A 13,675-nucleotide genomic window follows, 5' to 3' on the forward strand; every position below is an offset into this window, starting at 1 on the left:
TGAGTTTGACACTACTGCTCTAGGTGACTACGTCTCTAAGATTACAAATTACAGAAAAAGTGTCAGCTACATTGGTAGAGAGAACTTCCTGATTTGGGAGTTCCCCACAGCAATGAATTCAGAGGTCCAATCTCTCAGCTGAAATGGGACTTCTTTCTATCCCCCAAACATGGTCCTCTCTCCTACTATGACTTTGCTCAAGATGCTCTCTCCTTACCAATGGAACTTCTCTTCTCCCCATCTCTGCCAGATGAATTCCCACCTAGGCTTTAAAGACCAAAGATTTAAAGATCAAATGTCACCATCTCAATACGAGCCTTTCCCTGAGCCCCAAATTGGTAATAACCTTCCCCTGCCCCCAGATCTCACGTAGCAAACACTTGGTTTTATAACCCTCTAATGGACTCTTCACCTATGACTGTGAATCATAGTTATTTACATATCTGGCATGGCTTCCTACTAAACAGAAAACTTTGAGGGTAATGACACTTGTCATACCTGAACTCCATGGCTACACACAGAGGGTGCTTAAGAAATGCCTGTTGTATTACTGAACGTCCACCCCTGCTGTGGACGTGGGAGTAACAAAGGTCAGTAACTTGAGTCACTCTCCAATTGTAGGTCAATTTCCTTTTATTTCCATGTTCGTTCGTGACATACATTCATGTAAGTTCACACAGATATAAAACTCATACTTAACAGTGTGACCTGCTCCTAACCAGCAGGAATGACGCTTCGTATTACTGCCCGAAGGAGAAAGTGGCTTACTTTCCAGTGCAGAGCAGCCAACAATTTTATAAAAATCCTAACTGACAACCCTGGTAAAGGAAGAAGCATTTATGAGCTTCTGCCTCAAGCTGAGATAGAACACAACAGCATTTTTGTATTTCCCTATCAGGGAGCTAGGCTTAGCAGATACATTTCCAGTTGCTACAAGACATGATGTAAACAGCAGGCAGAGAGACAAGGCAAATGCAAATAGCAAAAGTTAAAGGGCTAAATGTTGGGTCATTAGTATATTTCCAAACTAAAACTAGCTCTTAAGGAAAGCACTGCCTTCTTTAAAGAGGTGAGGAACACTATATACATTGCCAATCCAAGCGATATACTGTTTAGCATTGCTGATCCACTCTTTTTTAGTTAATGTCACCAGGCACAGTTTGTAAGGCAGGGAAGGGACAGATTCAGAAACGAAGCTAATATAAAAATACAAGATCTCAATAAAAGATTTTTAAAAAGAATTAGTGCAATTTTGCTCTTTACCAGTAAAGCACCCAGACAACAGAACACTTAATTAACTAAGACAAATGAAAGCTTGACACAGTTAAAAAGGAAAAATAGGCTTGGCCATCACCACAGTTGTCAGTGACTCTGTTGCTGATGTTACAGTATAGGAAGGAGAAGTAAACAATCTATAAGAGAGAATTCTCCTTTAGCAAAAAGTCAGTGATACACGTGCATACGGAAATTAGTGCAAAACAGGACATTAAAACTTCTTAAAAATGTTTTTCAAAAACAACATATGGCTCTTTCTCCACTGTAAGAAAGAGGACGTTAAAAACAACAGAGGAACGTGCGCATCCCCAAGCCTTCATCTCAGTACTAGCTGTTTTACAGAAAGGAGAGTGAAGAAGGTGAAGCTTCCCGTAGAGAAGCTCAGTACCAAATGAGGTATTCTGGGTAAATCTGGTGCTTTTCAAAGACCACAAAGATGGAAGGATCGCTCGTGCTGTTCACACAGCTGTTGTAGAAGACGTTGCTGTGACCTTCTTTGAGAGGAGGCCGCAGATAGGAGGAACTGCCCCTGGTAAACTCTCCCACCAAAACCCGGGCCAAAAACATGAGCTGGCATTTCAGGGAAGACTGACTGTAGTGGTGAGAATAAGCGGCATCTCGGGCAAAGTAGCTTCCTGTTAAAGAAAGACAACAATCCGGACAATGGAGGTGAGTGTCAGGCAGACCCACAGAAGGTGGTACTTCCCCCTCACATGGCAGTCGGCTACACTGGCACAGACACCAAGGCGCAGCTGAGGCAAAGAGAGATGGTCCCTTTGTTCTGCCCTCTGTCTTCCAGCTGCACCTCTCCCTCCTCCCACTTCTTCTGCTTCTCTTTCTTCTTCTTCTTCCTCTGATTACACCTACCGCCTGCCATTAGCAATAAGCTCCCCTAATAGCCCTCACTAAAGAAATGACTGGGCCGTGTTCTAATGGGGCTGGAAAAGACGGCAAAGGTTGATACAAAAACTTTTGTCCAGCCCACATGGAAGAAAAACATTTTCAAGTTGTGTTTGGAGAGCAAGCTATTTGTAGCACAATTTTGTACCATACTGAACAATTTTTTGCAGGTTTTCTTCGATAAGTCGTATCTCAATATACAGAGACTATAAATCGAAAATTTAATTGACGATGGGCTAATTGAAAATTAGGGTTCACAGAATCTGCAGAAGTCCTGTGTCAGACAGGCCCGAACACCAAAGCAAAGCTTGGTTTACAAAGAGCTACCCAAGTCACAGCAGAACATACAACTTGACTAAACCATACCTGGGGTTTGTACATCCATGTGAATAAACTCATGTGATGTGTGAAGCATTCAGTGTTAAGGAAATAAAGATGCCATCCTAGAAGGAGTTGGCTCAGAAGGATTTGGAAAAGTGTTGTTTCTTGCTCAATTCCTCCTAAAGCTCAGGTTAGACTGTCTCTTTGATTCAACATGTAAGTGCCTTCTCTCTTCAGTACATTATGCAAGGCACCAGGGATATAAGGATAGAGGCCAACTTGTCCCTCAGATAGATATAAAACACTGGCCTAAGCAAAAATGCCCTTAGAAAAGGGAGAGTGTTTGGGTTTTGAAGGACTCTGGAGCACACACCAAGTAAATAAAGGCTAATGTTAGCAAAGCACTTCTCACTAACTTGAAAGCAGATTACTATCCACATATAAACAAGAATTCTGTTATTTTCATTCCTTAGGCCAATGGCCTGAGGCTCCTCTCTTAATTTTGCAGAGCTGAGTTTTAGGAACCTTCACAAAAACCTTATTCTGAAGCTTCCATGTGGCATGGGGGTTACCACGAGTTCCTGAAAAGGACACCAATGGAATTCAAGATTTGCAGCTCCCACCAAGCTGAGAAGGCTTTTGTCACCAAAGGACAGGGTTCAGAGAAGGGCTTTACCCAGCTGACCCAAGGCTGAGGATTTTTTTCAGTTCCACTAAGACTAGAAGACCACCTGCAATCACAGATAAGTCATGCCCTCAATCAGAGGAGCACACTAATGCCACAACAAAACCACATAGTTTTATAATGTTTAAGTATTTATAAGTTTCCAGAATATTCTTTTTTTTTTTTTAATTTAAATCTTAACTAGTTACCTTTGCCATAGCTGGTACCATGAAGACCAGAGATCCTCCAGTCGAAATTCTGATGGCAGATGGCCTCGACGTACTCGGGCTTAGTGCCATGAAACAGAAACCTCTCATCTACTTCCTTCCCTCCATTACTCTTCTTCATCTGATCTTTCTGCCTGTGGCGAAGAGATGACAACGTGGGTGGTTCCAACCAAACACAGGTTGTGCAGTGACTTACTCAGAGCGATCCAAGAGAGTACACTTGTTCCCAAATAACCAACATGTTCTGAACCTCAAAGAGCTTCTCAGGTACATTAAGTGGCTTTCAGTAAGATTTCAAAATGACTGAATAACAAGAAGGGGCTTTCCATCAACTACCAACTCTGGGCTCTCTTTGGTAGCTATCCTTTCTTTCCCCCTAAGTCTTCTGTGGGCATAAGAAATAAAGGAGAAACTCTATTCCCTACTCCAATTCAAGATCAAATTTCTTTATCATCCCAGAAGAGAGAAGTCCCTGGCAAAGAAGTCTGTTTTTCCTCTTATCATCAGGCCCAAATCTGTGTTCCACTCTCAAGGAAAGACAGGAAAGCATAAGAAACTTGCAACAGTTTATGGTTTCCAGTAGTCAACAAGCCAACCTTTCTCTCTAGAATTCAATACAGAGCATTATTGGTCTTGACAAAACTGTCTCCAAGGAAATGATTCCATGAGATAATCTTTATAAAGTATTTAGCACAGTGTCCAGCACATAGCAAGTACTATAGAAATATTTACTCCCTTCCCAGCTTTACACGGAGAGTAGACATTCCATAAATGTCTAGAAGTGTTAGGCCTCTGCACAAGGGCTCCTTCTGCTGGGGTTAGCCCAATAAGATGGGGTAATGTAATCAGCAACTGTAGCAAATGTATACATTTTAGCAAAATTTACTCCTTCACTACTAAAGAATAGGGCACAAAGCCATTCACCTTTGACTATAGGTAGCTAAGTACACTTCTATCTTATTCCTCAGGATTAATTGTAGAATTTATGACTGTAAAGGATAGATCCACTACATATGGATGCATGTCAGAAACCATGATCGTAACTACTTGGTATGGGGAGGCAAGCATGGCCCTGGCCCTACAGTGGTGTCTTTCCATATATTTTATACTATATCCTATGCCAAAAACAACTACATCTATAAAGATATGAGTGGTGATACACCACAAATTAAAATACCATCCTAAATGGAAAATACATGGTCTTGATACTCTTTTAGTAGAGCGGCTACTTTCTTGCTCTACAAGTGGTAATGGGTTGTAAGGGTCAGCTTAATTACTCCTCTCTCACCATGGTCTCCTTAAAAATGCTTCGTGAGTTTGGTTAGAGGAGGAGTCATGTACCTGAGGAGCCCCCGTGGTGAAGTGGACAGAATCCCAGCTCAGGAGCTAACGGACTTTAGCTTGTGTCCTTAAAGCTAGCACTGGGCTGGCTCTGCCTTTTGTTATTTCTTGGTGGATTCTCCCAAACATACCACTGATACACTTCCCAGAGTGCTGGGTTCTGGATTCTCTCGATCTTGAGAATGGTGTAGTTACGCATTGTACGACAAAACTGTTCTTGGACCTTTAGATACTCTCCAGAGGAGGGGGAAAGTGAGATTGGCTGCAAGAAACCAAAAAATATATATATTTTTAAAACACATTAAGGACATGGAGTTTCCATACAGCAGATGGGTAGATCCTTTTTTTTTAACAAAAAGAACAAACACAGGAAAAGAACTAATACAGCAAGAAGAGAACAAAAACAAACAGGAAGGAAAACAGGGAAAAGGAATCTGGTTAATTGGATTGTTGTTGAAGGCTGTGTGGACCCACATACACACACCCACACACACACATACATCACCTCCTCTATTTCAAGTTCCAGTCGCTCCTGATAACCTACTTGGTCTGCTAAAAATATGCTTTGTTTCTTGGATAAAACATAGTCCTTTCATCCTTTAAGTTCTACTTTCTAAGGGATCTTCACAATTGATGGCCTTTCTTTTCTTAATTGGTTTCACCGATTTCCTCTCTGGGTCTGTCCACCTCAGCTCACCCAAGGCCACCACCTCCAAAGCTGAATACTTCTCTGCTTCCAGCAGTGGGCACAACCATCACCTAGCTCACTGTTGGGTCCTTCAATGATGTCCCTGAGATTTGGTCACTCTCATCTCACTAGTTTTAGTGGCAAATGGCCTAGCTTTCAAGCCCAGCTCTGCATCCTGCTACCTGGAACAAGTCACCTGCCCTCTACGTGGCCCTGAGTTGTCTCGTTTGTAAATGAGAGGATGGGGCTAAGTAAGACCAGATGACCAGATGACACCTAAGGTTTTCCCCCCATCACTAAATCCTACAATAATAACTGATATTTACATAGCACTTCTCTTTACATGTATTTTCATTTGAGCCTCAGAGCAATTCTGTGAGGTCAGTATTACCCTGGAAACTGAAGAAAGGGCAGGTTGGAGAGGCCACATACTTTGTCCATGGTCATACAACAATTGTTAGAGGCAGTCTCTCAAATCTGAGTCCAATGCATCAAACTACCGACCCATTTATAATGAGTGGCTTTTGCCCTTGTCGGCATGATGTAGCAACTGGACAGTCAAGGGAGATTTGGATTGGAGGTCCAATTTTTTCCCTAACTAGCTTTGTGGCCCTGGTGAAGTCACCTCTATTCTGTGCCTCGGCAGCTAGGTGGCGCCACAGAGCACTGGGCTTGGAATTGGGAAGACTCAACTTTCTCAGTTCAAATACAGCCTCAGACACTTACCAGCTGTGTGACCATGGGCAAGTCACTTAACCCTGTCTGCCTCAGTTCCTTATCTGTAAAAATGAGGGAAACGGCAAACACTACGAAAACTTTGCCAAGAAAACCCCAAATGGGTCCACAGAGAATCAGATGCGATTGAAACAACCGAACAACACTATGGGCCTAAGTTTTCTCATGTGAAAAATGAAGGGTTGGACGAGGTCCTTTCAGGCTTCTACGTGCTAAGATTATCAGTAGTTCAAGTTGCATACCTTAAATCCCAGATCGGGCAACGCAGACATATCCCAGTGAGATGGAACATCCCTTGGGGCTCCCAATTTGTCGCCACTGAACATGACAGAAAAAAAAGAACATTTTCACATTTTCAGTATCTCAGGAAATATCAATACTATCACCACTTCCTCAAAGTGCCTCTGGAGCACTATCACTTCTATCCTTCCTTGTCTCAAAGGTTAACTCCTCATCCCATCTCATCTGAAGTGGGCCAGGAAGGTTGAAAACAATTATAATTAGTAATTAGCAACACTAATTGGATTAACATCTAATTATTCCACTGATATTAGTGATACAGAAGATTCAAAATAGCAAATATTCTTACAATCCTACAATTTATACTGTCTTACTTGGCTTTAGGGTGCATTTTTTTTTCTTTTCTAACAAATCTACTTTCCTAATTATGTCTGATATAAGTAGGCATGATAACTACTAAGCATTCCCTAGAAACACACCAAGAGAGAGAATGGGTTGTGTCTAAAAGCACATGAGACTGTGGTCAAGAAACCAGACGAGGACTTAAAATTTGTCCCCAGATGATCCCCAAGTGGATACCTGGGAGATGACATACTGAAATTGAGCAGCCAAACTGGGCTTAGGACTTCCTAGTTCAAGAGAGTGACGCTCACCTGAAAAGCCCAAAGCTTCTGTGAAGTTCTGAGGTGGAAGAAGTCATTCACTAGAGCTGCTCACTGGATTTCTTGAATATTATTTTTCTGATGTTATTTTTAATTTTTTGCTAAAGCTGGGGGTATGAGAGCTGGGTTGCCTTCCTCTATTTAAATCATTTGGCCAGAAGATGGTTCCCAACCTTTTCTGGAGTATGAAGACTCATTTATAAAGGTGAAAAAAAAATTTGTTGGATCCCCACCCAGAATAGTACTAACCATTCACCAAGAAAATATAATCACAAAAACAGCTACCATGAATTCAGTTATGCTTTTAAATGAATTCTTATCTTTAACCATAGTATCTACACACGCTTGAAAAACAGTAAAATATGTATGTGTGATACATTATTTATGTTTGATTATAATGATTCGTGCTGCATATTTTGGTGGAGCTAAAAAAAAAGACAGGAAGGTCTGATGGTAGCCAGACATTTCTGGTTAATCTCATTATCAACCAAGGTTTGGATATGAGCCACGGTAGATCTGCACCAAGGGACAAATCACTCAAACACAGCTTACCATGTCTGCTTCATCTTCACGTCCTCAGGGGAGATATATTTTGGTCTCCGACAAACTTTTCTGACAGTGCCAAAGTATAAGTTTTTCTGAGTCATGGCTAAAAAACAATAAAACTAGCTTTTAATAACTACATGGTGAAAACTGACTTACCTGAATTAAGTGAGGGAAAAGTTAGTATGAACTGGTGACCATTTTTTTTTTTAAAGAAATAAAATTACAAGGGCGGCTAGGTGGCACAGTGAATAGAGTACCAGCCCTAGAGTCAGGAGGACCTGAGTTCAAATCTGACCTCAGACCCGTAACATTTACTAGCTGTGTGACCTTGGACAAGTCACTTAACCCCAACTGCACTGCCTTCCCCCCTCCAAAACAAAAAAAGAAATAAAATTGTAAGAGAGCTGTAGAAGATTAGTAGGTACTTCTCAATCACTTATCTTTACTCCCTAGAGACCCCTAAGATCCCTCCTGCCATAAGTCTTTCCCCAGCCCCCCAATCTGTCCCCAAAGTGCCTATCCCCGCTAGGAGAGAAGTCACGATATTCCTCCCTCCAACTCTCCTTTGCAGCACAGAAACCTCTGCTTCATGGGGCCTGACAGGCCGGTGCCCCGCATGCACATTTGACAGCAGCACACCTCAGACTCAGGGTGGCCATGCTGACTGAGACTGCCACTTCAGGTAGATTTCAGAATAGCCTACAGGCTGCTGATTTCCACCTGAGCCTGTCTCTGTACCCTTGGATAAACATGACTCAGAAGTCAGTCATGTGAAGCACTCCCAACACCCTGTAATTCGATCCCAAGCACCACCACACCACACAGCTGGGTCTATCAAGCCAGCACAAGGATTTAGAGGCACCGATTGCCAAATGAGCATCCTTGGGAAATACCTTTGAAATTCAACTCATAGGTGTGCTTTCCAACTGAGAACTGCAGGACAGGTGACTCCTGGTTCAAGTAGGCCTTCTCCACATCGCTGCTGCTAATGTCAGCTGCGTGGTGTTCAGCACCCTGTCAAGTCAGAACCACAAAAAGACCTTTTCTCATAATGCACAAGACGGCCCTCCAGTAAAGTTGATGGCCTGCAGATGATGCAAACACAAGACTTTGGGCCAGGGCTAGGGGACCTGCTTTAGGCTTTCATAATGATGAACCCAATGGCTCCTAAGCTGGCAGTCAGGGCCGAGGAGAGGCCCTGACAGTTCAACAGCAGGGTTTGGGTAGCATGGGGTAGTCTAGACTGGAGAGTCTAGCCTAGGAAAATGAATAGAGCCAGAAGGGAGACAGGCTGACCAGAAGGCTGGAGGAGTTGGAGAGGGGTGGATTTGGGTGGGGAAGTGGGGGGATATATGTTAGAAATCCACTGAGGAAAAGCTGACTGGACCAGTTGCTAAATTCCTTTGGAAAACAGAAATATAAGAACTATACATCTCGTGGTTACAAAGTGTGATTTCTGCTGAACAAGGGAGGAAGAGGGCAAGAAGATTAGAATAGACTTCTTTATTAAAATAGGCAACTCTCAAATTCTTTCAAAGCACTGACAATGCCTTTGCAGACAAAGGGCAGTCACTAAACATCTGCTCATTGTCATTGCTTTGCTGAGATCACTGATGGCAGAATGACTGGCATGACCAATGCAGCTGTCTGACTAAGCTCAGACTGCTTTCACCCCTCCCTCCCTCTCTGATCTTCCCTCTAGACTTCCTTGGAGAGCTCATTATTACTTCTGTTTGTCTGTAAGACCCCTCCTTTGGGAGAAAGAGAAGTATCAGAGCATGATGGATAGTGGTGGACTTGAAGTCAGAAGAACTTGAGTTGCAATCCTCCCTGTGACATTTGCTAGCTATGAGACCAAGGCCAAGTCACTTGGCTGCTCTGGAGTCAGTTTCCTCATCAGATAAATGGGTGGCTGCACACTGTATCGTTTGATCTGCCCACAACCAAACCAAGACTCGTTTGTTAGAATGGAAGCAGACTTCTTTCCACCTCATTTAACATAAGGAATGGAAAAGACACTCACTGCCTTACAATTTCCACTTATTCAAGTGGATTTGGATCTCTATACATATAAAAAATTAAGTCTCCCTAGACCCAGCTCCAAGTTCCTCAATTGTGCTGGAATTTTACTGACCAAATACTGCTAGAAATATGCAAGCTTTTTCATCAAAGCAGCACATGACCACCGTGTTTTGGATGTTTCTGTCATTCTCGGCTCACCAAAAGGACTATTTACTCTTGCCCCACGTCCATCAGTCACAGCCTTGATTGAGCTGGAAGGGATGTTAGGGGCCAGCTAATCCAAGCCCCTTATTTTACTGATGGAGAAACTCACTCTAACACACAGGCCATCAAGGCTGCACTAAGGTGTGAGATGTGGCACAGGGGCCCCTCCCTTACCTTGAGGCCATACTCCTGCCACAAATTACCATCGTTTTTCCAATACCAAAGCCACTCGGTCGTGAGTATGAAGTGTGGAGGCTTAGCAACAGAAGAGGCCGTGGAGAGACGTCTAGCTTTGTAATGGGCATAAGTCATTTTATCAAAGTTTATGGAGATCAATCGGCGCGAAAACGTAATGAGTAACCTGTGCAAGAAAGGAAGTGGGTAAAAATTCGACAGCTAGGTGGCACCACAGTCCACAGAACACCAGGACTGGAGTCAGAAACTCATCTTCCTGAGTTCAAATCCAGCCTCAGACACTTATCAGCTGGGTGACCCTGGGCAAGTTACTTAACTGTTTGCCTCAGTTTCCTCATCTTTAAAAATGATCTGGAGAAGGAAATAGCAAACCACTCCAGTGTCTTTGCCAAGAAAATATCAAATGGGGTCACAAAGATTGGGATGGAACTGAAACCAGTGAATACATTACTAGCTATTATCATTATTCATCAGGCCCCCTTGAAAAGCTTTACTTATCCATTTTTCTTTTAAACCAGATCTGTGATTTCAGTGGTGTGAGGAGAGCTACCAATTCAGGACTCTTTCTACCAATATAGATCAGCATCTTGGTTCTTTAGCTAAGAGCTGCCTGTAACACTAAGAGATGACTTGCCCAGGGTCACACAGACAATATGCACCAGAGACAGGCCTCAAACCCAGGTCCTCCTGACTCTGGGGCCAACTCTCTATCTACTCTGCCAAAGTGGCTCTCTTGGCAGTGTTTGTTAAGCGTTTGCATTACTTTATATTCTTTCAAAAAGAAATCATGTTTAAGTATGTGGCAATTTTACTTGTTACTAATGCAAGGTGTCCATTACCCACTCCCACATACAGCCCTGGTCAGCAAGAATAAGTGTAACCTTCTAGGAATCGTGACACAAATCAAAGGACAACGTGCTAAACAATTCATCGGCCCGTCATCCAGCTGTTTTTCAGTCACGTCCAATTCTCCAGGGCTCCATATGGGGTTTTCCTGGCAAAGATACTGTAATGGTTTGCCATTGCCTTCTCCAGCTCATTTTACAGATGAGGAGACTTGAGGCAACCAGGGTTAAGTGACTTTCCCAGAGTCACACAGCTAGTAAGTGTCTGAGGCCAAATCTGAACTCAGGTTTTTCTGACTCCAGGGCTAGCCCTCTACCCACTTTGCCACCAAGCTGCCCACACAATTAATTCCGTGGATCTAATTACTGTTCTAGTATGTCTGGATTAACAAAGGGGTATAAATGTAATAATACTGCAGGCAAAACCCAGAAATCCCTTGGCTCTGGAATGTGTCTTCATCCTTGCATGGGGATATAGGTCTGTCCAGAAATTCACTTCTACCTGAGTTTCAAACCAAATCTCACAAGAAGAGCCAGATATCTCCCTACTCTGTACACCCTCCCCACTGGATCATAATAAGATCACAGTATAAGGCCCAAAGAGACCTCAGCATTCATTTGTCCAACTTGCTCATTTTCCAGATGACCAAACAAAGTCCCAGGGAGATTAAGCCACCACTTAGGTTAAACCCTCTGCTGGACTAGAGTGCAGCCTGTGAGTGACAGATTGGATTGGAACCCAAATCCAGGGGCACAAAACAGGGTCATGCTAACAACTTCAGATGACTCAAGTCAACCCCCCCCCTACCAATGAATCCTTTAATGGTCTTTCTATTCAGCACATATTTACATAATTATTTCCTTCTCCCTCCACACCCTCCAACCCCCACTGCTCCCAAGCTTTTTACTAAAGGGATGGGAGGGGAAGCACAGGAGACAGACAGGGCAGAAAACACACTACCAGAGACTGGTAGTTACCATGCTTCCATGTCCTCATGGCAGGCTCAATTTCTAATAAGGTAGGCAAAATTAAATAGTATAAAAAAATTTTAAATAGTATAGAATTTCGTAACTTCTCAAACGCCCCCAAAACACTGGGCAAAGAGCAAAAATAAATAACATTTCATACTGGTTTTTATTGGGGTCGCAGTATGCCTTTTCAATCTTCTCCATTTCTTCCAAATCCTTCCATGTGTTCCCATCAAGGAACTGCCATCTATACGGCAAGTGAAAATGGACCTTAAAACACTTATCTAAAACAAAAACAGAAATGAAATCAAAATGGTAATCCCATACAATGCAGCTGAAATAAACAATGAAAAACATAGTAAGGACTTATGCAATGCATTCTAAGGCATTCTTCTAAAACCACACCAGTATCTCTGCCAAGAAAAACCCCAGGAATGATATTGGTGTGCTATGGGCCACAGGGTCACAACTATGAGACCAAACAACAACAAACTAAAGCTAAAACTCCAGGACTGAATCAGAGAGTGTGCTGAGAAACACCATGCCTCAGCTGCTCAGACCACCATGCAAACAGTGCCCAGGCCCTGAGCTCAGTCCCCAGGCCGATGCTTTGCTTCATTTACACAGACCACAGGTAAAAAGGAGGAGCACATCAGTCCCACGTGGCTGAGACATCATAGATCCAGAAGAACTATCCCAAAGCACACGTTCTGTTGAAAATGAGAACCTGGCCACCATCTTCCTTCCTCTAGAACAGGATACCAGGCTGCACTCATGTCCCCCTTCTCTCAAACAGTATTGTTCTGAGTGCCATTTAATCATATATTACATGCCTTATTTTCAAATCTTGGACACCGGGGGCAAGGAGATCGGGGACAGAGTAAGTCTATTAGCTGCACGGATGTGAACTCTGAACCAGACTGTGCGCTTATAAATGGGCCAGCCTGGGGGGGGGGGGGTCTGAATTCAGTCTTTATACTGTAATAAAGCAACTCTTTGCACTGTAAACAGCTGCCTGAAAGTGATCTGGCTGATGAAGGCCTAGAGGAAGGAATGAGGGCTGTAGCTAGCGAATCAGAGACCTGGAGCTAGAGCAGACACTGGGGAGACGGAGTGTCAAATAACCCAACACTCTTATTTTATAGATGAGAAAACCAAGGCTGACCGAAATTCTGCAGAACACAAAGCAATCGCTGCTTACAAAAAGTCTATGAATGATGCCACGTGAACCTTTAAATAAAGACTCCTGCTCCCCCTTTCATGGTAATATGGCAATCCCTACTTCCCACAGGGTCTCCTCCCAAAAGCTCTTTCCTAAGTCAGGTGTTTGGAGCCTGGAATACTTTTCCCCATAGAAGCCATGTTAAAAATGGTAGTGAGAATCCTGGGCCAACCTACTAAGGCCTACTCAACATGCAGTGTGTCTGAATATTACTAAGACAACCACCAGCCCTGAGACCACGGCCCCAAGAGAAGGACTGGGAGCGAGAGGCCTCAGGGTTGGTAGGAAGTGCCCTGTCCTGGACCTATTTCAGGAGGCCTAGGTTCTAATACTAGTACCACAACTTCCTATAATCCTGAGCACTTTTTGTGTTCTCTCTCTGTAAAATGAGGGGGCTGGAAAAGATGCCATTTAAAGTCCCTCCTCTGTTGAAAGCCCTCCTTGTTCGAACATTCTAGGGTTCTACTTACTACAACAGCTGACTTGAGAGCTGGTGAGAGTCTCACAAGGGAGAGTAACTGAGTAAACCAGGAGACTGACTCGAGCACAGTGTTCTGACTGCTAATACGGGAGGGAACAGGAAAGCAGCAGCAGGCAAATATGTCCAGGCTGATGGCAA

The 13,675-nt window shown here is 43.3% G+C and overlaps 1 protein-coding gene across 1 annotated transcript in view; it reads right to left on the reverse strand.

The window, feature by feature from the left end:
* Window positions 1–615: 615 nt before the first annotated feature.
* PARP12 (poly(ADP-ribose) polymerase family member 12) overlaps window positions 616–13,675 on the reverse strand; it is a 28,038-nt gene continuing 14,978 nt past the window's right edge. Inside the window, exons 5-12 of the mRNA XM_069087346.1 lie at window positions 11,995–12,118; window positions 10,000–10,186; window positions 8,493–8,613; window positions 7,606–7,702; window positions 6,394–6,469; window positions 4,860–4,990; window positions 3,370–3,521; window positions 616–1,910 (exon numbers count right to left, since the gene is read on the reverse strand). Coding sequence (XP_068943447.1) covers window positions 1,657–1,910; window positions 3,370–3,521; window positions 4,860–4,990; window positions 6,394–6,469; window positions 7,606–7,702; window positions 8,493–8,613; window positions 10,000–10,186; window positions 11,995–12,118 — 1,142 coding nt within the window. The 3' untranslated portion in view covers window positions 616–1,656. The remainder of the gene's footprint in view (window positions 1,911–3,369; window positions 3,522–4,859; window positions 4,991–6,393; window positions 6,470–7,605; window positions 7,703–8,492; window positions 8,614–9,999; window positions 10,187–11,994; window positions 12,119–13,675) is intronic.

Source organism: Petaurus breviceps, unplaced genomic scaffold, assembly GCF_028583685.1.
Source record: "Petaurus breviceps papuanus isolate PSGF00001 unplaced genomic scaffold, PetGlider_PUasm1.0 181, whole genome shotgun sequence".
In the NCBI taxonomy this organism is placed as follows: Eukaryota; Metazoa; Chordata; class Mammalia; order Diprotodontia; family Petauridae; genus Petaurus; species Petaurus breviceps.